General features: G+C 37.5%; 1 protein-coding gene across 1 annotated transcript; it reads left to right on the forward strand.

Annotated features, from left to right (window-relative positions):
- Positions 1–3,984: 3,984 nt before the first annotated feature.
- MRPS35 (mitochondrial ribosomal protein S35) lies at positions 3,985–24,723 on the forward strand. Its single transcript, XM_010300603.2, has 8 exons — positions 3,985–4,191; positions 6,036–6,079; positions 7,266–7,433; positions 7,841–7,901; positions 10,353–10,492; positions 13,198–13,307; positions 15,614–15,683; positions 24,217–24,723. The coding sequence occupies exons 1-8, from the start codon at positions 4,038–4,040 to the stop codon at positions 24,493–24,495; spliced, it is 1,026 nt and encodes a 341-aa protein (XP_010298905.1). The 5' UTR covers positions 3,985–4,037; the 3' UTR covers positions 24,496–24,723.
- Positions 24,724–24,748: the final 25 nt, after the last annotated feature.

Raw genomic sequence — 24,748 nt, forward strand, 5'->3', positions numbered from 1 at the left:
TTAATTCCATCTCCTGTAATATTATAAGACAACCATGTATTACTCTTTCTGGTAGTTCTAAATTCTTTACTGCTTCTAGAGTATGTAACATGCAGTGCACATGTTCAACGTGATCAGAAAGTCAGGCTTCAGTATTCATAATCTGTTCTGCATAGATTTAAAGAACAGGATCAGAGGGAGGCTGGCCGAGTGCCTTCCCACTGTGTTCCAAGCAATCAAATTCACCCATGTTGACTTAGCTTTAGTACAGGCAGAAGGGTTATTAGCTACCTGGTAATTACTGTGTCACTGCTCTGTACACTCTGAATCTTAACCAGAGGTGGGATCCCACCATACAAGCAATTTCCCTCTTTCACCAATAAATTTTTGCTTATTGAAAGAGCAACGTGAAATTGAATCTGACTGGGAAAATTAAAGAGGAACCACAATCTTTTAGCTACAATTGACAAAGATGGCAGAGCCCTTGTAAATGCTGGCTTTTTCACTAAAAAGATAGCAAATCACAAAAATGGAAAGAGGAAGGAAAACAGTAGTAACATAATCTATGATTTAACTACATACAGTGAACACACATTTATCTAACATCTCCCAACATCTTTCTGCTTATCTGCATTTCTAAATAATGTATCTGTTCTTCTTCCCCATACCACTTTTATGCAAAATCACAGTTTTGAATAAAAATTAAGTGGCTTCAGTTGTACTGTAACTGGAAATGCTTTTCAAAATGTGCATGCATCTCAAAAATAAAGGAAGAACACTTGTATGCTGAAGTATACAAAGAATGTATCCTGAATTAAATTTGTAAGGCCAGTCAATAGGCCTGTTGATTTCAAGCTAATGTACTTCTAAGTGGATCACTATCGCAGTAGTGTTATGAGTATCTGTTCAATCCTAACTAGTTTCCTGGTGATAGAATTAAGCTATTGCTCATGAAAAAGCCATTCAGATTTAGTGTTTAATTACAAAAATATAGATTATGCTTTTTTTTTTTTAAGATTTCTGGAAAAGCTTGCTAGAATGAAAAATGATTTAAAAACCCCCATGACTGCAGACATTTATTAACAGAACAGTAACACGTGCCAAAAATACAGTTGTAAGTAACATCTATGATAAATAGAAACAAAATATTTTATCTGTGTAGTGATTTTTAATAACTGGTGATGGTGCATGAAAAACTGAAAAATACTGTATTTGTATTGCATTCTTGGTTTTGTCTCATGGTCACTCGTATGAAAAATGGATCTTTATTATCTGCACCTATTTCTCTTTTTTTCTTTCACTGTTCAATTTAAAAAATAACATTTCTTTCTCAAGTATTATGGGGCTAATAATGATGAGAAAAATGGACTTATGTCCTCACAGAGAAGTAACCAAAAACAGTAGAGGAAATACTGAACAACTAAAATATCTTGTCATGCAAACATAATAAAATTCAAATCCAGGAAAGAGTAAGAAATATATTAAATAGTTTCTTTTGCACCCACTGATAACAGTGCTGGTAAGTTTTTCTCTGTTTTTCTTTTACAAGAAATCAGCTCTGATTGTGTGGACTGCATTTTTTTTAGGTATACATTTGTTGCAGAAGCCAGACAAGATGGAATGGAAAGAGTCCTGATGGAAGATTTTGAGCAAACCTTGGTGGCTGCAGAGATTCTTCGTATTCTAGTGCACTTCCCAGCCTATTAATATAATTGTCTAGTACTGTAGCATCAGCAGTTTTCAGAGTATCACTAATACAAACAAGTGATAACACATGGTGATGAATCAGCTGAATATGATGACTTCAGCAAAGACACTCTGGGTCTGAGGCACTTCAGTTTTGTCCACCTTTTGGAAATCTGGGACTTTGTTTGGCTTGACTGAGTCAAAGAAATCTAAACAGAGAGATCTGTGATAAGACACAATTTGATCTGTTTAAAAGTAGCTGTTGAAAAGAGCCTGCCTCAACAGTAAGTATTCTGAAGGAGGTTGGGATTCTTGAGAGCTGTTTATTCTAGCAACTAGAACATCCCATAAATGTTTCTTCAAAAAAACCCTTCTGAAGTAGACAACCAGATGTTCACTTTCTTGAGTAATCTATCACAACCAGCAGAGTATTAAACATGGACCATTCTACTGAAAGCTGACATTTAAACAGTAATTGTGACTATGGATTCTTTTTAGGAAATGCACGACAAATTTGAAGATGATTTTAAAATAAATTAGTAACTTCTGATACTGCAACCCAACACTGCAAGTGACCCATGCTGAAGTCATGAAACAGGAACTCCTTCCTAACACATAACACCTGCAGCTGGATCTTGTTCTGTTACCGGCACTACATGCTTTCAACAACAAAACATCTCTTCTTATGTTACCCTAATGTGGAAAATAAGATAAAATTCAGAGTGTCTTCTAAGTAAGAACATTCTAGTGAGAATATACAGCAGGACTTCAGAAAGTCAGTAAGGGTGCCTAAGTCATCGCTTAATATTTGTGAAATTCACTAAATATATTGTGTTTATATAACCCACAGATTTTTCAACCTTTACATATTAACACCATTCTCCATTTTTGTCTTCATATGCATCAGCTGGCTTGCAAGGTTTCTGTCATGAGGATACAGATAGGAACATAGGTGTGCGTAAACAGTGTTTCTCTCAACCTTGACAATGATGCACCTTTGTGAGGGCAATAGGGTGTGCCTGACACATATTCTGAAAGTGAAGATGCAATAACATTTTTTTCCTAAATTGGAAAAGCAGTTATTATTTATAAATGATGCTTCTGAATATATATGATATTCAATGCTATTTTTTTGTATGCCATTTATATAGCATGAAAAATATATACTCTGTCTCCAGAGGTGTGCCTGGGCATCTTACTACTAGTAACATTCATTTTTGTATTTAAGGATAGATTCAGCCTCTTTTGGCACTCAAGCCCAAATCCTTACTTGGATGCTTAACTGTCTTTGATCTCTGGACATTTTAGCTTCAGAATTAACTTTGTAAGAATGTAAAGATTTATAGTATTCAATTCTTAGTTTGGAGCAATTATCAGACACTGCTATTAAGAACTTTGCCACAGCTTGTTTTGTCCTTTTTCCACCCACTGTTAACAATGGAATGGATATTCCATAATTCAAAATCTGTAAAATTAACAAAAATCTTGTGGAAATCTGTAATTGAAAGGCTTATATTGTAATTAGCACTAGTAATTAAGCACTACCCATCATTCATATGAATGCATTCTAACCAACAATTGTGTTAAACTGCATGAAGTCATTGTGAGATGGTTTATTAATACTGAAAGGATAAAATACATTATGGGTATGCTGCAATTTGAAACAAATAGATGAAAGCCAGGAACTCTCTAGCACGGCCAGGGATATGAGTATATTGCTCCAAAATCCCCTAACACCTGCACCTAGCAGGTTCTGAGAAGCAAAAAAAAAAAAGCAGAAACTTAAGAGAAGCAGCACTACCTAGTCCAGATTTACACACACAACAGCATGATCATCTCATTTCCACATGACAGGGCTGAACCTATTTGCGTTTTGCTGAAGAAATCAACAGAATTTCGCTTACATGAGTCGCTGAAAGAGCCTGTCCCTGTTTTGGGGATACAATGAGCACCCAGGGACTGAAAAGTAGTATTTTTACTTGTGAGAGGACAAAACTGACTTTGGGAAAAAGCCACCAGCAGAAACCTCCATCCCATCCCACTCTTCCAGCTACGGCCCCAAGGCCCGCGCCGGAGTTACAGATGCTAAGATGGCGGCCGCAGGAGCAAGACGCTTTCGGACTTTCGGTGGAAGACCCTACGCCACTCGCCACTCCTCTCTCGCCCTCCACCCACCTCCCAGGCGCACTAAGATCACCGCTAGACCTTCATCCCGCCCCGGGCGCCTCAGTCAGCTCTACACCTCCCCTCGCCGGCCCTCCTTGAGGGCGGGGAACTGCAACGATTCGCCTTTTCAACTGGCTTGGCCTGAGCCGGCTTCCGTCCTGCTAGGAGGCTGGCTGAGGGGAGAGTGCGCGCGGCAGGTTCGGAAGATGGCGCCCGTCGGTGGGGCGGCGCTGGCTGGTGCGGGTTACTGGGCCGTGCTCTCCCGGTGCTGCGGGAGGGTCGTGGTCGCCCCTCTCTTTGGGGGTGCGGCTTATTCCTCCGTGCCTGCGGTGAACAGCATGGAAGGCCAGCAGAGGGAAGGTGAGAGCGGCCCGGCCCACCCTGTGGTGGTGGCGGGGATGTAGCGGAGCAGGGGCGGAGGGCTGGGGCTGCGCCTGGCTCTGGGCTGGCGGGGCCCGCAGGGCAGGTGGGGAGCTCAGGCCCGTGTCCCTTCTCCCTTCCTGGTTTTAGGTGGCTCTGAAAAAAGACGTTTTGTTTGCAAGTATTTGCTGGAGAGCTTTTGTTTTAAAAAAAAAAGTTTATGGTAAAAGTTACAAATTTTGGCAGCGCAAATACTGTGAATAGTCTGAAGAAATAAGTGAGCAAATTGGTGTTTGCTGGACATATTTTCAGCTCAGGATTACAGTGGACCTGCAGTGCTTTGGGTGGTCTAGGTATTCCAAATGAGACTTTCATTGTTTGCTAAAGGATCTGTACTGATGTTAAACATTTGATATCGTGCTTGTCGTGGTTTAGCCCCAGCTGGCAGCTGACCACCGTGCAGCCGCTTGCTCACTTCCCTTGAAGCGTATCTTTTTCTAAAGCACCACAAAAATGGCAGGTCTAGGGATAAAAGAATCCTGTATATTAGCTGTTGCAGAGGCACATATGTATTATTAAGTTTAAATTTTTATAGAGCAAAAAGAAGAAGAACAGAATTGGAGCCATAGAATACCTAGATAAGGAAAACAAAAGAACTGTGAAATTCATGAGTTTTTCTGAAGCTTATGTGGAGTAGGGTTCTAAGATTAATGAGGCAAAAAGAACACAAACATCCACTCCTAAATCCCATTCAGGTGGTTTTTCTTAAATTTATACTGTATTGTAATATGGTGACAGTGTATTAAACTTAACAAACAAACGAATAAACAAACACAACCCAAACAGGACACTAGAAAATAAATTTAATCAGATTGACCTTCATTTTTCTGAGTATTATAAAGGACACATAGGGGTGGGTTTTTTGGGGGGGGGAGTACAAGTGATTAATTTAAAGTTTGGTGGGAGGAAATGAAGACAAGAAAGTGAAGATTTCTGTTTAGATTGAAAATCTAGTGGTGTTTGGTATCTTTGTGCTGCCCTATGAGTCCCTCACCAGAGCTCAAACTGAAATCAGCTGGTTAAAATGTTGAACCAAATGGTGGCTCAGGCCTGCTAAAAAGGAGTAAAATCTTTCACTTTCTGTTGCAGCTTCTCTGGGACTGCTCAGTAAGCCAGATCAACATGGTAAAATGGCAGAATACAAACCCATCAGTTTGGTCCCTATCTCCAGCTCAAGAAGAAAAACAATTCAATGTGCTAACTGTTTATACAGAGGTTAGGTGAGCTTGAGATTGACACAGAAGAGGATGTAAAAATGTACTCTCAGAGAGAAGGGCTGGAGCCATGTAATTCTCCTTTTGGTAACAGTGAACTGTTAAGTTTAGCTGTCTTGTACTGCTGTTGGAGAATGATTTGTGACTTAACAACTGTGTCGGAAAGAAAAAAAGGAAGCACAGTTATGAAAGCAAAAGTGTCCTTTCTCTCATTTAATTTTTCTTTCCTCCTGCATCAAGCCAGAATATATGATGCTAGCAAAATGCATTTAGGCATGTAACCACTAAATTATTAACATGTTTCTAGGATAGACCTAGACGAAATGGCTTCCAACCTTTTTTTTAAATCTCAAGTTTCAAAAAATAAAAGAGCAGTCTACAGTAGAAGTGTCTGATCTTCCTGTTCTTCCACACGAAGATTAGGAAGTATTAGTGTATATTGTCCTTGGAAAATAAAAAAAAAAAGCATACAGGATTATGCTCCGCTGCCCCAAAAAAACCAACCACAAACAAACAACCTACAAACCCTGTATAAAAGTTTGTATTGAAAAATGTTTCTTTTTCTTTCAGCCTCATCAAGGAGAAGAGGCAAGACACCACAGTTCATAAGATCAGTAAGTACTGAACCTATTTGCAGTTAACTCAGAGGTATTTGAAAAAGTTTTCTAAACTATGTGTCTTAATGGTTTGTCCAGGAGCCCCTTCTGCAGTCAAAGCCTAATGAAACAGTCCACTGTGACTAAATTCCAGAACCAGCACCTAACTTCTTTCACCTCCCAGCTGTTTTGTCTGTGTTCTCATAAAGGCAAAAGCATTAGCAGTAACAAGCAAACAATTAGCTTGTATTGCCACCATGTAGTGCAGGCCTTAAAAGCAAATTAAAGTTGCATTTAAAATAAAACCAGACATTTTCATGTTGTTTTCAGCATGGGTTTCGAGGATTTGTAGTGGTTATTTTCTGATGTAATTAAAAAATCCCATATTGTGCATAAGTAAAGTTGGTCTTGCACAGTAGAAGTAAAACTGATGTCTGAGCATTTAATCACTGAGAGTTTTCTTATTTATTCCACACATAAATTTCAAAAGCAGTATGTGTTCTCAATTTTAAAGGCAAATAGTAAATGTGGACTTGGTGTCCTTTAATTTTTTGTTCATTTAAATTCCAAGAGCAGATTCAATGATACACCAAAGCAGTCAGACCAGCTGATTGTGTATATCCACTTGTCTTCAACCCTTCTAAATTAAAAATTAAGTTTTTTGGGAAAGAAACAGTGACTTGAATGTTTGAGTTTAAGAGCATTTTACTGGAACCCTGATTAGTTATTAAAGGAAATAAGCTATTTCTGCAATATGGTCATGTATCGTTCCTATACTGGAATTTCTGTACAAGGCATTCCAGATTTATTAATAACTATTTCTTCTAATATGAACTTGTTCAGACTTTCAGAATTTTAAAGCTCACTTTCTTACCTTCACCAAATGCTTAGGCACTTCAGGAAATTGAGTTTGCAATTAAACGCTGGTTTGATTCCCCTTCTCCCCCTGCTGATTTATCACAACACAGAAAGATGATATGGTCTTCTTTGTAAGCATTTGTGAAATAAAATGCAGTTGAGGATTAGGAAGTGCTTGCTACCTAAGCTTTGAGACGCTATCTTTTAAAAATTCCTTTACACGTGAGCACCAACACTTGATGTAAAGGTATCTTGAAATGTCTAGCTTTGGGAATTTATTCCTGAAATAGCTTTGTGTGTGTGCTCCCAAAACAGCATCAGACTTTTATAATTTTCAATTTATTAGCATGCACCTCCCAGAACTGAGAAGATGGCTGTCGATCAGGACTGGACCAGTGTTTATCCAACAGCAGCTGCGTTTAAACCTGCCTCTGTGCCTCTCCCAATTCGAATGGGTTACCCAGTGAAGAGAGGAGTACCTCCAGGAAAAGAAGGCAACTTAGAACTTATAAAGGTAAGATGCATTCCATTGGTGTGTGGTAACTTTTAAAATTACTGTTCGCCAAGACGGCAGTGCTCTGATTGGAATATTTGTATTGGATACTGTTTTATATTATTAAATAGGATAATATTCTATTTAATTTCTAAATTAAATGGTAACAAATACAAATGTAAGGAACAAATGAACCAAATCAGGAAACTTTGTTAGGGTTATCATGCCCGTGAGTTTTGTAATGGGGCTTAACTTCAATATTCTGTTGAATCAGACTTGAGAAGTGTTGTCTTATCCAAATATTTTATTAAGCATATTGAGCTACCTTAACAAATGTGAAAAGTGTAATCAGATTTCAGTAATATCTCTTTATTTATGAACAGACAAAAAAGCTATTATTTTGGTAACTCTTAATATGTCTGTTTCAGATTCCCAATTTTTTGCATCTTACTCCTCCTGCAATTAAGAAACACTGTGCAGCTCTTAAAGGTGAGGGGTTTTTTGTTTTGTTTTGTTGGTTTTTTTCTTTTTTCTGTTTTTAAAAAACATCTCTGAGAGTTTTAAGACAATGCAAAATGTAACTGTGTATGATGAAGTAGAAGGTGAGACGTGGTCCATCTGTGAAGCTGGTTATTTGTCTGGCTTTGGTTAGTATTGTATGCTTTCTTGTTGCTGCATTGAATCATGCAGGTGGTAGGCATGTATGTCTTAGGAGGTTTTCAGCACACCAGTAAGACTTTAATTTTACACAGAAATGCAGAGTGAAAGCTTGTATGTTTGAGGTACAGGTAGGGATGATGTGGAAGAGGAGCTGACCTATACCCAGAAGAACAGCTCAGATGCAGAACTTTGCAATGAAATGCATAGCAAGCTGGTTAAGAATTTGAGAGTCAGGATCAGAGGAGAAGCCAAAAAAGATATGTTAGTGGGTATCTGCCACACACTGCCTGGTTGAGAAGAGGAAGTGGACAGCTGAAAAAAGCCTCACAACCGCAAGCTTTAATTTTCATGGGGAACTGCAGCCATCCCAACATTTGCTGAAAGGATAACACGATGGGATGGAAGCAGTCTGGGAGATTTCTGGACTGTGTTGCAGATAATTTTTTGATGCAGGTGCTGGACGAACTCTCTCTGAGAATGTGCTGTGTTGCACATGCTACTTATAGGTGTGGAGGAAGTGGTTGAAGATGTCAAGGTTGATGGCAGCCTTGGTTGTGAGAAGATGATCTTGGAGTTAAGATCTCGAGAGAAGTGAGGAACGCAATAGTGTATTGAAAGCAATTTCCTGATGCAGTTGATCGATGGGTTGACTAGGAGACATGCTCTGTTGGATTTCTTACTCAGAAACAAGGAAGAACTGGTCAAGTATGTGAAGCTTAGGGACATCCTTGATAACTGGTCATGAAACTGTGGTGTTTAAAATCCTGAGAGAAGTGAGCAAGACAGACAGTGGAACTACAGTCTGGACTTCAGGAGAATGATTTTGGTTTATTCAGGAATCTGCATGGCAGATCTCATGGGGGACCTCCCTGGGAGCAAAGTGGCCCACTAGAGCTGGTGGATGTTTCAGTTCAGCCTTCTTATAAGAGCAAGAATGGTCCGTTCCAGTGTCCAGGAAGTTAAGCAAGTATGGCAGAAGGACAGCATGGGGGTGCAGGGAACTCCTGAGTGAGATGCAAAAAGGAAGTACACAAAAAGTGGAAGCAGGTTAAGACTACTCATGAGGAAGAGGAGATTTTTGCCTGACCATCTTCAAGAAGGGCAAGAAAGAAGATGCAGGGAATTGCAGGTCAGTCAGCCTCACTACATTCCCTGGAAGGTTACGAAGCAAACCTTCCTGGAAGCCATTTCCAAGCATGCCAAAACATGCTGAATAACGGTGGAGAGCACAACCTCAGCAGGTGTTCAGATAATAATGAATTGGGGGGAGAAGTGATACACTGGAGAGCAGACCTGCCATTCAGAGGGATGTCAACAGGCAGGAAAAAAAATAATCTGCTGCAAGGACCCTCATGAAGTTAAACAAAGGCAACTGCAAAGTCCTGCGTCTGGCATTGAAACGACTAGAAAAGCTTTGCAGAGAACGCCATGTGGAGCCTGGTGGGCATTTGAAGGCTGAACATGAGTCAGGAGTATGGCCTTGTGGCAAGGAAGACTAACTGCATTCTGGGTTGTATTAACAACAGTGTAGTCACCACATTCAGGAAGTTGATTCTTTTTCCTCTATTGAGTATTGCATCCAGTTCTGGGGTCCCTAGTACAAGACAGACATGGACCTGTTAGAGGAGGGCCACACAAATGACGACAGGGTTGGGACACCTCTCCTGTGAAGAAAGGCTGAGAAAGTTGGGATTGTTCAGCCTGGAGAAGAGAAGGCTCTGGGAGGACCTTATTGTTGCCTTTCAGTATATAAAGGGGGGGTTGTAAGAAAGACAAGGAGAGACTGTTCACTGAGGCTTGTAGTGACAGGACAAAAAGACAATGGTTTTAAACTGGAAGAGGGTAGATACTTAGATTGGACATAAGGAAGACATTTTTTTATGATGGGGGTGGTGAGGCTCTGGAAGAGAAGAAGAAGAAGCCATGGATGCCCCATCATGGGAAGTGTTCAAGATCAGGTTGGACAGGGCTTTCGGCAGCCTGATCTAGTGAAAGATGTTCCTGCCTACGGCAGGGTGGTTGGACTAGGCAAACTTTGAAGGTCCTTTCCAACCCAAACCATTCTATGGTTCTATTTGGCAATTGCGAGACTGCATCTGAAGTACTGAATCCTTGTTTGGGAAACCTGGTACAAAGACAGACATTGAAATACAGGAGCAAGTCTAGCAGAGACCCTGCTAGACTTATCTAAATGAGTATGGTTTCTAGAAATAGTACTTTTTAAAAGATATATTGCAAAACAACAAATATTACTTGGAGTGTTTTCTCTTTATTATACAGATTTCTGCACTGAATGGCCGAGTGCTTTGGACAGTGACGAGAAGTGTGAACAGCATTTTCCTATTGAAATTGAAACGGTAGATTATGTTTCTGCAGGGACATCTATTCGTAATCCCGAAGCAAGAGTGGTGACTTTAAGAGTAAGTAGTATTTTTGATAAACAGCCTTTGTTTCAAAAGCCAAATGCTTGACTTTCTTTTCAAAACATGTGCAAATATGATATGTTGTAAGGAAATGAGGGAAATGGTTTACTTAGTGTCTGAATAGAAAGCAGTGAATTTCCTTAAGTGTATTGCAGCATGTTAGAACTGAGGTTGTATGATTATGGATATGTACTTATAAATGAAGACTAAGCTCTGATATAAACCAAATAGTGTACCTTCTGAAGAATCTACTTATAGAAAAGGCTGTAAGTGCCTTTGTGCTCAATGTCTTCCTTAGATTCCCATTGCTCATTTACAGACCCTAGAAGTGCACAGGTATTGAAAGATGTGTCATATGAATGTGACACTACTATTAAGTATTGAGTTGGCAGGCTTCCAAGCATTAGTGTGTATGCACTAGGAGCAGCAGCCTTCTGATATGGTATACTTGAGGTTGGAAGGGAGCTGAGGAGTTTTCCAGTCTGACCTTCTGCTGAAAGTAGATATGGGATCAAACCAGGTTACTTGGGACTTTATCCACTTGGATCTTGAAAACCTTCAGGGCTGGAGACTGCACAGCCTCTCTGGACAGCCTGTTCCAGTGCTTGCTTGTCCTTGTGGTAGTAAAGTTAGGATTGGGCTGTGGCTTTTGAACATGCCTTTTCAGATGAGATTTGAGCCTGTCTTGAGCAGCAGCAGCATTGGAGTGAGCGTAGAAGTTAGAATGCTGCATGATACCACATGCTCATAACACCTATACAACACCTAATCATGGCAACTTTGAACAGTAGTAGTTCATTTTGTCTATAGGAGTCACCACTTTCCCTTTATGTTGTAAAAACTTCTGGGCTGAAATTTAATTTGGTTTGTCGTTGACTTAAATACACATTTCACACCACTGTTAGCAGTAACTTTTACCATCCCCGTGCAGCTAGTGCACATTAGAGGTTAGCCTTTTGACTCCTAATTCAGATCCATGGTCAAGAGCAAGTTTTCACAAATTTGTATGCATTAGAAGTAAAAGGAGATGGAGTGTATCTGTGAGAATAGAGGCCCCTGACTTCATGCTGGGTTGTGAATGTGTGCAGAGGAGGCACACATTGGCCCCTCCTTGCTCCCATATTCGCTTGTCTCGATGGAGTAATACTGCCATTTGCAGGTCAGTGCTGGGCATGGTTTCACAGGTAGGCACAAGAGCTCAGCTGCTCAGACAAACAGCCTTGAATTTCTTCCCATTAAAAACAACAGATGGTGAGTGTATTGTAAATTCCTTGCTTTCTAAATCATGTAAAGCATTACCAGACATAAATGTCTTCTGTTAAATGTGGCTGTTGAGACTCTACAAGATGTTGGACTAGGGATTGGCTATGCTGCAGTGGAGAGGATAATTCAAAATGATACACAAGTAAGCATGTCTGTATTATCCTGTCTAAGTTTGTCCATTAATGTTAACTGGCTTTAGTACTTGTAAGGCATTATGTGAATATGTATTATGCATGTATATTAAAAAAAGGAGGGATTGGAGTGGGAGACAAAAATGGAACAGCTATCCATATGCTTTTACAGTTACTGGTGTTCTGATCCCAGACTTCCTTAAGAAATTCTTTCTCTGATTAATCTTCTGATTAATCATCTGACAACAAAATCTGCCTATTGAGGGGAAAGAGAAGGATTTAAAGGTGAAAGCAGGTGGCACTGGGTCAGATAGTGGTTGAGTTTCTATCAATGAGAGAGCATTTACTGTGCATTGTGTTACAGACTATGATAAACTCTGGTGGATCTTGATGAGATTTCCTCTTTTAAATGTTGTTTAAAAGTTAAACCTTTTTAATATTAATTTAAAAATGATGCATTTTTTTCTACCAGGTATCATACTGGAGATACTAATTTTTCATCTCTTGTAGCCTAATGCCAATATTTCTTGTAATTAAATTTATCCTAGTCTATTCCCTAGTGGAATTGGCCACGTTGTGCCAGACAACATAGTACTACAGGATGTAAATTGAGACCTTTTTTAAAATCAATTGCTGTTTTTTGTGGACCTCTAACTTTTCTAAAATACAAAATAAAATAGTCTGCAGCATTCCAGCTAACAATAAGCTGTCCAATTGCTATCCCATGTAGCAAGTAACCATACAAATATTTTGCACTTTAAAGTGACTTTGGATTGGTAAGAACAACATATTTTTTGTGATACTGTAATATAGGCAACAGACTAGATAGCTTGTTTGTTTGTTTTTATAGGAAAAGCAAGTCGTGGAATAAAATCAGGTGTCATAACTAAATTTCAGATGATCACACTGTATGAAGGCAGCATGACACAGCTATGATAAAGCCATCCTTTTAAGACAGTGCAAAAAGTACTATTCAAATTGTTTTGCATTGTTGTTTCAAGCAAGCTAATGCTGGACATCTGGGCTGGAGTATCCCATTAAGTGTAGATATCCATGGTCATAAAGTGCTGACGTGCACTAGCAATTGTATGTTTGCCAGAAAGTTATTGTTTGAATATTCAGATTATATTTGCCTTGTGTTAAGACTTCTGACATGTGATACAATCAGAAGAAATTCTGCAAATGCATACTTAAGAGCTGTCCTTTTAATTTGTGATAAAAGATGTACCTGACTATCTCAAAGTATTTTCAGGGTGCAGAGATCAGATTTATCCAAGTAATTAAAGGTGTTTTCTCTTGTACTTGAAGGTTAAACTTTCTAACCTGAATTTGGATGAGCACGCGAAGAAGAAGCTTATTAAACTTGTGGGAGAGCGATACTGTAAGGATACTGATATGCTGACAATTACAACGGACAGGTACGGTTATAAGAAGGGGAAAAAAAAATGCCTGTAGCAATGGTCACAGTATAGAAGGGGCTGAGTGTCTTCCAATAATATCTTCTTATTGTCTTGGTAAATTATTTTATTTTTAAGGCTGAAATATGACTTAAACACACCAGTACTCCAGTTCCTAACTGTTAAAATTATAATTGACAAATCACATAAAGTCAAAGGTAATATTTCTTAAATATTGTTAGTTATCGGAGCTCTGTATTTAGATGTCTCAAATGTTATTTTAACATAGTTGTCATGTTTGCCAACAGAACCCATGGATTCTGTTAGTTTTAACAATGATCTGAAGAGTTTCAGGCAAGAAAAATTATATTGGTGACCAGACATTTGTCAATGTTTTGATTTTTCTAGATATAAACAAATCACTGTAGTTATTTAAAGTTATGTTCAGAAGGCTGCATTGGAGCAGTCCATTTTCTTTGTTGAATTCTGAAGCCTTTAAAAGAATACATGTATTCCTAAATTCACAATACACCTTAATTCACAGCAGCTTTCAGTGGTAGGAAAAACATTATTGGTAGTCTTTTCTGTTTCCATGTTTTTATTAGAATTGTTTTTCCCCTCTTAAATTTCCTGTCCTTTGGTATGATGCACCATTTTATTCTACATAAAATAAATACAAAATGGATAAAATTGTGCATATCTTTTTCAACTAGACTTGGAAACCTGGTAGGTTTACTGGGACCACTTGTGCTACCAGCAGTTTCATTTCCCTAGCAAGACTAGTTTGTGGCTAAAACATTAGGATAGCTGAAAGGAGCTTATCCTGTAGAGCATCTGTGAATGGTCTTGTGCTGTGTTCCAGAAGAAACTCTTAATGTGCCTGTTGATATTTCACTTTATTTTTAGTAAATTCTAAGGCCCAAGCTCTGAGCAGTACCCATTTCTTTAGTACAGGATTTTCCAGGCTGGCATTTAGATTACTTTAAACTGAGGCTCTTTCATTATGGAAGAAATAACTCAAAAGCTTGAGTCCTTTTTGGAGTTTATTTACTAGAATAGTCATAGTACATAGTCATTCAGATGAGTATTTTTTAGAGTGTCTCAGATGTAGTCTCACATGATTCAGTTTGTTCTGCATCAAAAAGGGGGATGAAGAAGCCTGCAGGAAGAGGTAAGTGTGAGAAAGACAGGATATTATGGTTGATCAGCATGAGGAAGAGATTAATGTCATCAAATTCTCAGCAGAAGGTTTTTATAACTAGTTTTAAGAAATACAGTTTTTGCAGGACTGTCTTATCCCAGCAAATTTTACTGGTGATCCTGTTTTGACTTTGTCGTGGTTTAACCTGGCAGGCAGCTAAAACAACCACACAGCCGTTTGCTTACTCCCTGCCCGTAGTGGGATGGGGAACAGTATGGAAAAGAAAAAGGTGAAGCTCATGAGTTGACATGTAGACAGTTTAATAGGACAGAAAAGGGAGAGAATATTAATGATGCTGATAAAAGAATAATCAAAACAGGTGATGAACAGCACAATTGGTTACCACCCAGAGCTGATGCTCAGCTAGTTCCTGAGCTGCCTGTTCCTGGCCAACTCCCCCAGTTATATACGGAGCATGACATCATATGGTATGGAATATCCCTTTGGTCAGTTGGGGTCAGCTGTCCTGGCTATGTCCCCTCCCAGCTTCTTGGGCACCCTTTACCTTCTCGTTGGCAGGCCAGTGTGAGAAGCTGGAAAATCCTTGACTGCTTGGCAACAACTGAAATATTGGTGTGTTACCAACATTATTCTCATCCTAAATCTAAAACACAGCATTAATCAGCTGTTAGGAAGAAAATTAACTCTATCCCTGCTGAAACAAGGACAGACTTACAGCTACATTGACTTAAACTTTTTTTAAATCATTGGCTAGATGTCCTGCTCTGAACTGTATTTCATGGCTGTTTTCACCAGTCATCCTCCTTCCTTCAAGTCTAGGGGGCAAAAAATAAATCAGATTTTAAGGGAATTCAGACAGCCTATGTTGGATTCCACTTTGGCACAGAGGGCAAAGAAGTTTTTAATGTTTCCTGAAGATCTGTAAATTCTTGCATTTTGTACATTTTTCCTACTGCAGATGCCCATTCTTCTGTCGTCTTAACACTCGTGCGGTCATGATGTTATTCTTGATTATGTGTAATTCAGAAATGTGTGTGAATCGCACATTTCTCTAAGATTCCCTATGTTACAAATTAGAAATTTTGGCGGGTTTAACATTTTGTTCAAAAGTGTATTACATGCATGCATTGATTTCAAAAAACTAACTTTGTTTATGTATTTTCAGGTGTCCACTAAGAAGACAGAATTATGATTATGGCATACATCTTCTCACAGTTTTGTACCATGAATCTTGGGTAAGCAATTGTGAATAACGCATGCTCTCTTGTAACTTTATAAAATATTCCATGACTGTGTGCAGCTTAAAGTAAATTATCTTAGATTCTTCTTCCACCTTGCTTTTTTTCAAAAACAACCAAGTTGCTTATGTTTGAATCTTAATTCCCCAGTCAACTTAGAGTGCATTTCTCTAACTTAGCAAGTGCTATTCTGTTGTTTGTATACATAGTTCGCCTTTTTTCAGAATTTCTCTAGTTTTTGACCTTAATAAGAAATTCTTTCCAATACTTTGTTTCTCACAACAATGAGCCTAAAACTGACACTGAGCCTAGCAGAAGACACCTTAATTCTCAGGATTCCTAAACGTATCTTTAGTTTGGCAGCATGTTGGGCTGCCTGTGCACGATATTCAAACATGAATTGAGTGCATCCCTAGAAATGGTGTACTCTGTGATTATTGCTTGTTACCTATGCTTTTTTAACAGTGATCATGTTAGAAGATGAAAACAAGTATATTCAAAAAAGCAGAGGGGTGTGTTACTGGCTTTAAAGCTATCAAAACTAACATACAGCACAGTATCTGCATTTTGCCTGATTCCAAGCTCTTATCTTGTACTTAGAATCCATCTTTTCTTGGGCTCTTCCTGGGCTGCAGTAAACCATGGCTTTAATTTGGAAGTATTCTGCTTCTTAAGTGCTCTCTCACAGGTCTTGCTTCAAGCTGGATGAATGAGGACTTAGGCTGCTTTTCTGAGCTCCCTTTTGCTCAGAGAAGGGACATCCTCCCCACCTTCTGTTAAGTTTTAGGATTTCATTGCATCAGAACTACTGTCCTAAAAAAATCATAACTCTTCAGATAAATATTTCTAACAAAGCAAGTGTAACGTAAACTTTTCTATAATTGTTCAGCATATAGTGTATTTGGAGTTTTTGCCAGTAGTTGGTTTTGTTAAATGGTTATACGTGTGAAATATCCAATGTAAATATATTAAAATGCTATTCCAATTTATCAATAATGTGCTACAATTCTTAAGTAGTCCTGTAAATACAAGATATTTTTAGACCATAGATCTTTCTTTTACAGTGAATTCTTCAGACTTGTCTCCTATTTTTGTGGTTAATCATGTTGGTTGTAAGTATTGCCTTTAACAACTTTACAGCCTTTTTTTTTTACAGAAGACAAGTTGGCAGCCTGAAATGAAATTATTGTTGAAAACTCATGTTTTGGTTAACTTTATTTAAATGTAACATATTACTAGTCACATTGTTTGAGACAGACAGTGAAAGCCACCATCATCAGTATATTTCCATAGATGTACTCTTTTGAATAAGTTGTAGCTGATTAGCTACAAAAATTCACACTTACTCTTTTCAGTTGTTTTATAGTCTTTAAATTAAATCTCCATATTTAGCATTTTTATGAATTTTAGTGTTCTTGATTTTGATCATTGCAGTGATGATATAAAAAACATAATAAGGAGCATGAGGCGTATTTCCCTTTCACTGGAAGTTACAATTACAAATATCCTTCAAGGCAGAGTGTATCAAATTAAATTCAGCTTAGACTAACATCTTAAAAGATACACTTATTTTGGATTCCAAGTGCTTTGTACACATCGATATTTTTCACCCCAGCAGCATTACATTGTATTACAAATCTTAAATTAATGACAGATCAGTTTCCACTATTAAGCAATGACAAGAGCTAGACACTGCTCGCTTTATTAGTTGCAGACAAACACCACATCTGTCCTTTTGCTCTAGCATTACTTAGTGATGGAAGACAGGGCTATACGATATTGCTACGTGAGTGTTCAGTGTGTGTTGAATATGCACAAGTCTCTTGCCCTTTTATTACCTTTCAACTTCCATGTTAATATTTGATGAGTTCATCAGTCAGTTGTAATTGTCTTTATTTCCATGAAAAATTAATGGTCTCCTGAGATGTGGGTTTTTTTGTGTGATGTGTTTTGTTTTGTGGGTTTTTTGTTTGGGTGTTTTTTTGTGGTCAGTGGTAATGCCTTTTAACAACTTGCTGAAAGATAGTTTGCATACATTTTTTTAAACCATGCAAACAATACATGGTTTATTTTGATTTGTACAAATTTTAATATTGGAGGGGGATGGATGGGGACTGGCCTTCCATGTAGGCAATAACGTCAATGCTATTTACAGAATTAATTGCAAGATTTGATGATTTTCCCAGCAGAGTGTTTTCATGCATGTGCATGATGGAATTCAATAAAAAGATGAGTACAGTGTTCCATTCTTGCTACATGAAGGGAAAGTCAGCTGCATGTAAATTTTTCCCTCAGTCCTGAAAACTTTACCTACTATCTCTCTAAACATGGCATAACTGTATAATCCAAGTAGTTTAGGAATCTGAAACCTTTTTAAAAGAATGGCAGTTCTTTGTGGATTTGTTGGGTATGCAGTGACCTATGTGCTATAAAGCTCCTCGCATAGAGATGCATTTCCAGCAGAAAGTTACTCTTAAAGTAGTGAGTATGAAGAGTTTAATTCTGGCTTGTCTGTCTCTCTGTATGCATGCTTAGAAGACAAAATTTTTCAGTGTGTCAACAGTAGCCTCTGCATTACAAATTTTCCTGTATGTTTTTGTAGTCTCAGCTTCAATAAAAACCCAGGGAATCCCTCCACAGCTCCCTAATTCTATTGCTAATGCAATTAGAGAGCTCTAGTGGAATTAGTTTGCAAGAATCCTTGTTGTAATGGAGTCACAGTTGAAATACGCAACAAGTGTGTGCAGACAAAATAAAGAGGAGGGGATTACCAACAATTGGTACAGGTATTGCTCTGCCTCAAGGGTCCAAATTGTTAAGAATGGATTTCTTTCTTGGATTGCAATATGAGGAAGAGTTTATTTGCTTTTAAATAAATTAATAAAAGGTTATCCAAATCAAATTTGGCAAACTGGATTCTGAGAGGTACCACAGCTGAAGGGAGGGAAGCATGGTGATAGGTTAACTGTGAAAGGCTTTGAAGATAGATTGAAGGATTGAACCTGGTGTAGAGACACTTTGAGAGAAGTTCAGATGGTTTTTATAATTGTCTGTGAGAACATTTATTTGAATGCATGGGGAAATAAGAAAAAGGAAAGGAATTGAAGGATCAACTTTACTTGATGTTTTTAATTTTTTTTAATTTTTTTTTTTGTGGAAGGAATAAATGTATGTCTGCTTTGTTTTCTTTTTGTAAGTGTTAAGAGGACGAAGCAGAGTTTCCACACTGTGGGAAGGAGGGACAGGGGAAAAAAATCGTCAGACTGTTGATAGATGGTCTGAATAAAGAGTTAAGATGAAGAAGCTGACAAAGGTGGCAGGAGCGCAGAAAGGTACATTCATGACTTGGGAATGAAGAGAGTAGCTGAGGCTGCTTGATTACTTATAGGAGAAGTGGGATACTGCTGTGTAGCCCTTTGGGCTACACAACTCTACAAATTGGTAGTTAAAAATAGTATTGCATTTGAAACTGTACTGTCTTTCCTGTCTTCTCATGTTCACACAGAAATCCCATCAATGGACTTGACCATGCAAAATTCTGCAAAAGCTGAGGGCACTCAGAACCTTTCAGGATTGTGTTAGAAATTACCAAAACACAGTGTAGTGTTACCAGTTGGCATTTGATTTGTATTTAAACAAATAAACCCCCTTTATTTAAAATAAAGATATGTGATGGTTTTCTTTCATGCTCTAGAATGCATTCCTGTAGTGGATAATGCTACGCTTGCTTTTGGCAGAGTGAATCTATAGTGCTTGTTATTTTCTGACAGGAGAAAAAAAAATTGTGCTTGTTTGTTTTAATAGAGGAAGTGAAGGAAGAGAAAAGGAAAAACATTAATTCATCCTCTGGTTCTTGATCCATCCTCTATTCAGGTTCAAATGAGATACACTGTACAGCAGAACAATTATGGGAAGTTGTTCAGAATATTGGCAGCATATTGGTGGATTGATAGTAGTTGTTTGGTAAGACAGTGTGCTGTTTCTTGAGATGGATCTGAAGAGTGGTATTAATTAGGGCTCTGCATATTGTGTTCTTGGTTCAACCTATTTGAAACAGGTTGGCTAATGAGGCTGCCTAAATCTAACTGATAACTCACTTTAGTTGTAGTCTTTGTTACTTACAGACGCATGAAACGCAAGAGGTGTACCTTAAGATCTCAGACTGATGGATCTGGCACCTTAGTTTTGATAAATGTGGATGGATATCAGGCCCATGAGTTCAGCTATCTTTAAAGCATTCAGATTTTAAAACTTAAGAAAATAAATGCACATTCTTAAGTTTTAAAATACTTGGAGATCTTTTGCTTCCAGTTTAATAGTATTCAGCTTATTAATCAAATATTTCTGTTTTATTAGCTTTTTGAATGTATTCAGTAGCTACCTGATTTGCACCATCTGGTAAGAACTGAACTTACCTTTTTGGACTTTTTCTTTGATTCCTTTCAAATTATCCCCCAGGATTGTGCCTGCATTGAATTGGTCAATGAAAGGGTGAGATGTATTAGGTAGATGGTTAAACAGCAGCTCAATCAGTTGTATTTCTGGTACCTTTAAGTGATGGTACTTCTTGACTGCTGTAACATCGCTCCAAACCTGAATGTATTTTTATGGTATCAAGTGATTTTTTTTTTTTAAAGAGTAAGAGTTTGCTGCCCTCAGGTGGTTAAAAAGATCATAAACTGATTTCTTCACATTCAGCTCAGACTAATAGTTTATCACTAAAAAGTAAGGTTCTGTTATGAGTTGAAAGCAGGAAGGAGAAACAAGTGGAGCAGGAAGTTAATTTTCCAGTAAGGAAAAACATTCATTGTCATTATAAAGGGGAGGAATCTGAAAAAGATAGTGAGGAGGAAATAACTTACAGTTGTTTTAAACCAGTTGAGACTATAAAAAGGTGCAGTAATTTTCCTTGCTCCAATTCCACGTCACTTTCAACATACACAAATGCAAAATGATGGAGAGTGGAGGATATCATTCTGCATTACACAGCTGAGATCTTGAAAGATTAGTGAAAAGTTGCCTTGAATTTACTGTTCTTCCAGTGTATTTCTTAAAGGTCTAATCTGACATACTAAGAATAACAGTAGAGTAATGCTGTACACACTTTTGAACTCTCTCTTGTTTTTTCTAGTAGTGTAGTTACAGGAGTCTGATTAAAAAAAAAGATTCAAGACTTAAAAACAACAATAAGGAGGAAGGAATATTGAAGTAGGGATAAGTAGAAATATGTACAGTAATAGCCAAATGGTCTTCTAGGTGCATTTCTTTGCATTGTAGATGTTAATAGTACTTGAAATGGAAGGACAGGAAATTTAAAGTAGAAAGGTGAGGAAAGGAAAAAAACTGCAGAATGGATAGAGTGACACTAGAAGCTTAACTAAAATTTATCTGTGAACCCGAAAGCTGTGTAGTTTGAATTAATTTGAGGACAGTGTCCCACATTGTTTTTTTTTTTTTCATTCCTTTTTAAGTAAAGTATTCAATTGCAAGGCACTGGTGGGGGGGGGGGGGGGAGTCTGTGTGTGCATGCAACTGAATAAATTTTTTTTTATGTAACCGTTGGTCATAGTCCTAAAATTCATTGCATAGCTTTTCTCTAGATCTCAGCATTTTTATTGTATTGTCTTTTTTATCTACAGTCATTTTAAGCCATTACAAATAAGCATAATTTTTATCATTTCAGGTTGTACCAGTAGAACTTAGTAATAGAATTTTACAGCTTTCATAGTAGGAGTTTACCTTGTAATACAACCTAAAATATGTGAAAGTGTATGAGTCCATTTTTGAAACCTAAGCAGGTCTCTGGCTACTCAAGTTTCAAAAGTATATTTTAACTTCATGTTCTGAACACTCAAGATGTTATGACACATGGATTGTAGGGTTAAAATGGGTTTATTCTCATTTGTAAGATGCTGCAGTGTTTACTAACATTTTAAATTTGTGGGGGACAAAAATGATCAACTAACAACATTTTTGCGTGATGAAGACCTCATTTCTTAAGTTTCTTTCATTGTCTCAATTTTCTTCATAATACTTTTAAACTGAGACTGCAATACTTGTACCATTTCATTTTTCAAATGAAAACAGAATTCCAGATTCACTTTTTCTGTTGCAGTAAATCTCATTGGAAAGGTATTTAAGTTTCACTCAATACAGTCAGTTTGTAAAAATCTGGTTTCTGTTCAGTTTCCTGTTTGTGATGTATGTCTGGACCTGTGTACAGTAGGATAACTTTTCGTTTTGAGGCATGGCCACCAGCATTGCAGCAATGGATACTGGCCTCTTGTAGCAGGGCTGAGGAATGCATTTTGAAATCTCCCCCTACTGTCAAATTCCTTCCTGCCTACCTCCCCCCTAAAGTCAGATTTTATTTTAAAATCCATTTTGACACACCGTTCTGCTGGGAAGGATTCCAAGAAAGAAAAACTTAACGGTTTCTTTGGCCTCCTTATAAACCTTCTAGTTCTGTATCGCTCAAAAGAGATAGGGAGATCTTAGTCTGTTTATCAGCATGCATCTCCAAAATCCTGTAAGTTAATGTGTGCAGAGAAGGATTTTCCTGAAGAGATAAATGCAATAACTGTAATTAGCTTTGTTTTCTCTGCTGTAACTTGAAGGTGTTTAAAAGCCTCACAATGATCTTTTGTTTGAACTTCAAACATGAGTTTGGTCCAGGGAATGACCAGGGGTGATACCCATATTCCCTTACTCTTGAGAAACCCTATCCCTGTGAGAGAAGTTTTTGCTTTAAAAATTCTGGAGTTTATGAAAAAAATGTCTTGGATAGCCTATATGCTGATAAACAAGGGATATGTAAAACCGGATGATGTTGTTAATTTAAAACTATGTAAATCTCCACGTTGAATTGCAGTATTATTCAGATATACATGGAATATTTTATCCACTTGTTCCACTACTGTTTTAACAATACAGGCTACACTGTCAGGGTTTTTTTTTCCCCCCTCCTCTAGAAATTGAATGAGGCTCTTTTTTACTTCTGTATTGTATTGTGTCCAGGTTTTAATGTCAGTCATATGAGCCTTTTAGCAGTGTTAATCACTGTTTCTGGCTAAACATTTGGACTCAAAGATTTAAAAACCAAGAGATTCCATTTATCAGATACAGGATGCAGCATTTGTTAAAGTATTTTTAAATTCAGATAGACAGACCCAAGCACACCAGGTTTGGGGTGGGGGAAATAATCTTGGATCTTAATTAAAGGTTATTAAATATTGTGGTTTGACTGCAGTAACCTTGTTGACTAATGGGCAGATAAAATAAACCAACAACATTCACTCCCCACCATCCCTCCCCAGAAAAAGAAAAAAACCCAACCCTCCTGTGATTGCCAGCTGTATTTGAATTTTGCATAGCATAGCTAAAAATTTACTGAATAGCTCTTTCTGGCAAGGGATTTAAAAAAAAAAAAAAAATCGGTATAATCCATATGATGTAAATGCTTAACTATAATGTTTCTTTGAACTTACTCCCAGACACACATAAGTTTTATTTAGACAGGATTTCTACAACAATTTTAAGAAAAACATGACCACCAAAAATAAAACATACTTTAAACTGTGATGCTTACGTAGTTGAAATAATGTTTTATTACTAATTAATGTTTAAATAATGAGATATTGTTTATATCAGTAAAGTACTAAATTATAAACACACAAATATACAGTCTACAATATATAAAAATACAAATATAGCTACAAAGCATATTTACCAAAGTACAATAAACATTAAATATGCAAAAATAGCAGATTTGTAACATTTGAAATACTCTTGAACAGTCTGTGAAGCTAGAGGAAGGCCTGCTGAATCGGAGAAATGTTCGAAGACAAAATTTATAAAGAACAACTGCACAAGCCAAGTATTGACAGGCACTGGGATGATGACTTTGTGTTCAGCTTTTGATCCTGTCTAATCTTGCAGCACTAGGTAAAATTTAGCACCTTGTGGATAGAGATTCTTTTGGGGAGCAACTTGTTTTGCAGGAAGAGGAAATGGATTAATTGGTGGTGCTTTTCCTTATGAGTCACTATTTGGGAACTGTTTTAATTGTGAAGGATTGCTGTCTCTCATCATAGGTTACTTGGTATGAGCTGTCTCATTTTCGTGTCTTACAGCCAATGTAAACATACCAAAATCATATGCTAGGGACATAATAGCTAGGTGGCTACTTCCAAAGCTTGAGCATTTAGGGTTATTTAAAATTACTACTTTTACGAGGTTTTTTGTTTTTCATTATGTATAGTCCATAAGCTTTTTTTTCCCATTCTAACTTGTCTAGTTATATCTGCCAGATACATAAAGAACTTGATAAGTGGGAGGAAAGAAACTCATTCTGCACACAAAAAACTCTGAGGCTTGTGTTACAAGCCTTTTACTTTGGAGGAGGGGAAATATCTTCCATTGACAAATGTAATTTTTAAAGTGAATTGGTATAAGAGATAAGTTTCTTCAAATTATTGTAACATTGTTTCAGTCTTGAGTAGTTTTTAAGATGATGTATATTTTCTTTCAGAAAACTGAGATGTGGGAGAGCGAGAAGTCTGAGGAAGACATGGAAGAGTATACCTGGGAAAATAGCTGCTCTCAGAAAAATGCCTTGGATACATTACTTCGAATAAAAGCATCGGAGAATGTCAGTAATGTAACTAAGGAAGAGCTTCTTGCATCTGAAGTAGTTAAGAATTACAGGAACTCTGTAATTGCACTTAAAAATGAAGGTGAAACAGAAAAAAACATGTCTCAGTATAAAGAATCTGTGAAGAAACTATTGAATATACAAGCATCACTGTGAGAGCAGACTCTGCAGGTACACCTCATTATTATGGAAACATTAAACTACCATGTTAATATTTCTGTATGATATGGATATATAATTATTCAGAACCTTAACAAAAAATAGGAAATTTGATGAGTTAATTTCAATGCTAATCAGATTTCTCTTTACCACTGGATTTTCTTGTAATCATAATGTTCCTGTCCATGAATCTTGTTCTTGGAATAAAGTATGTTTTGAGTTGTATTGGTGACTTGAATGTTCTATTCTG

This window comes from Balearica regulorum, chromosome 1 (assembly GCF_011004875.1).
Source record: "Balearica regulorum gibbericeps isolate bBalReg1 chromosome 1, bBalReg1.pri, whole genome shotgun sequence".
In the NCBI taxonomy this organism is placed as follows: domain Eukaryota; kingdom Metazoa; phylum Chordata; class Aves; order Gruiformes; family Gruidae; genus Balearica; species Balearica regulorum.

What these genes read in the sequence shown, in the direction of transcription:
- MRPS35 (XM_010300603.2), top strand. Translation starts at nt 4,038, where the DNA reads ATGGCGCCCGTCGGTGGGGCGGCGCTGGCTGGTGCGGGTTACTGGGCC. An exon ending in GGAAGGCCAGCAGAGGGAAG is followed by an intron (nt 4,192 to 6,035) that starts GTGAGAGCGGCC and finishes TTTTTCTTTCAG; the next exon opens with CCTCATCAAGGAGAAGAGGC. An exon ending in CTGACAATTACAACGGACAG is followed by an intron (nt 13,308 to 15,613) that starts GTACGGTTATAA and finishes ATGTATTTTCAG; the next exon opens with GTGTCCACTAAGAAGACAGA.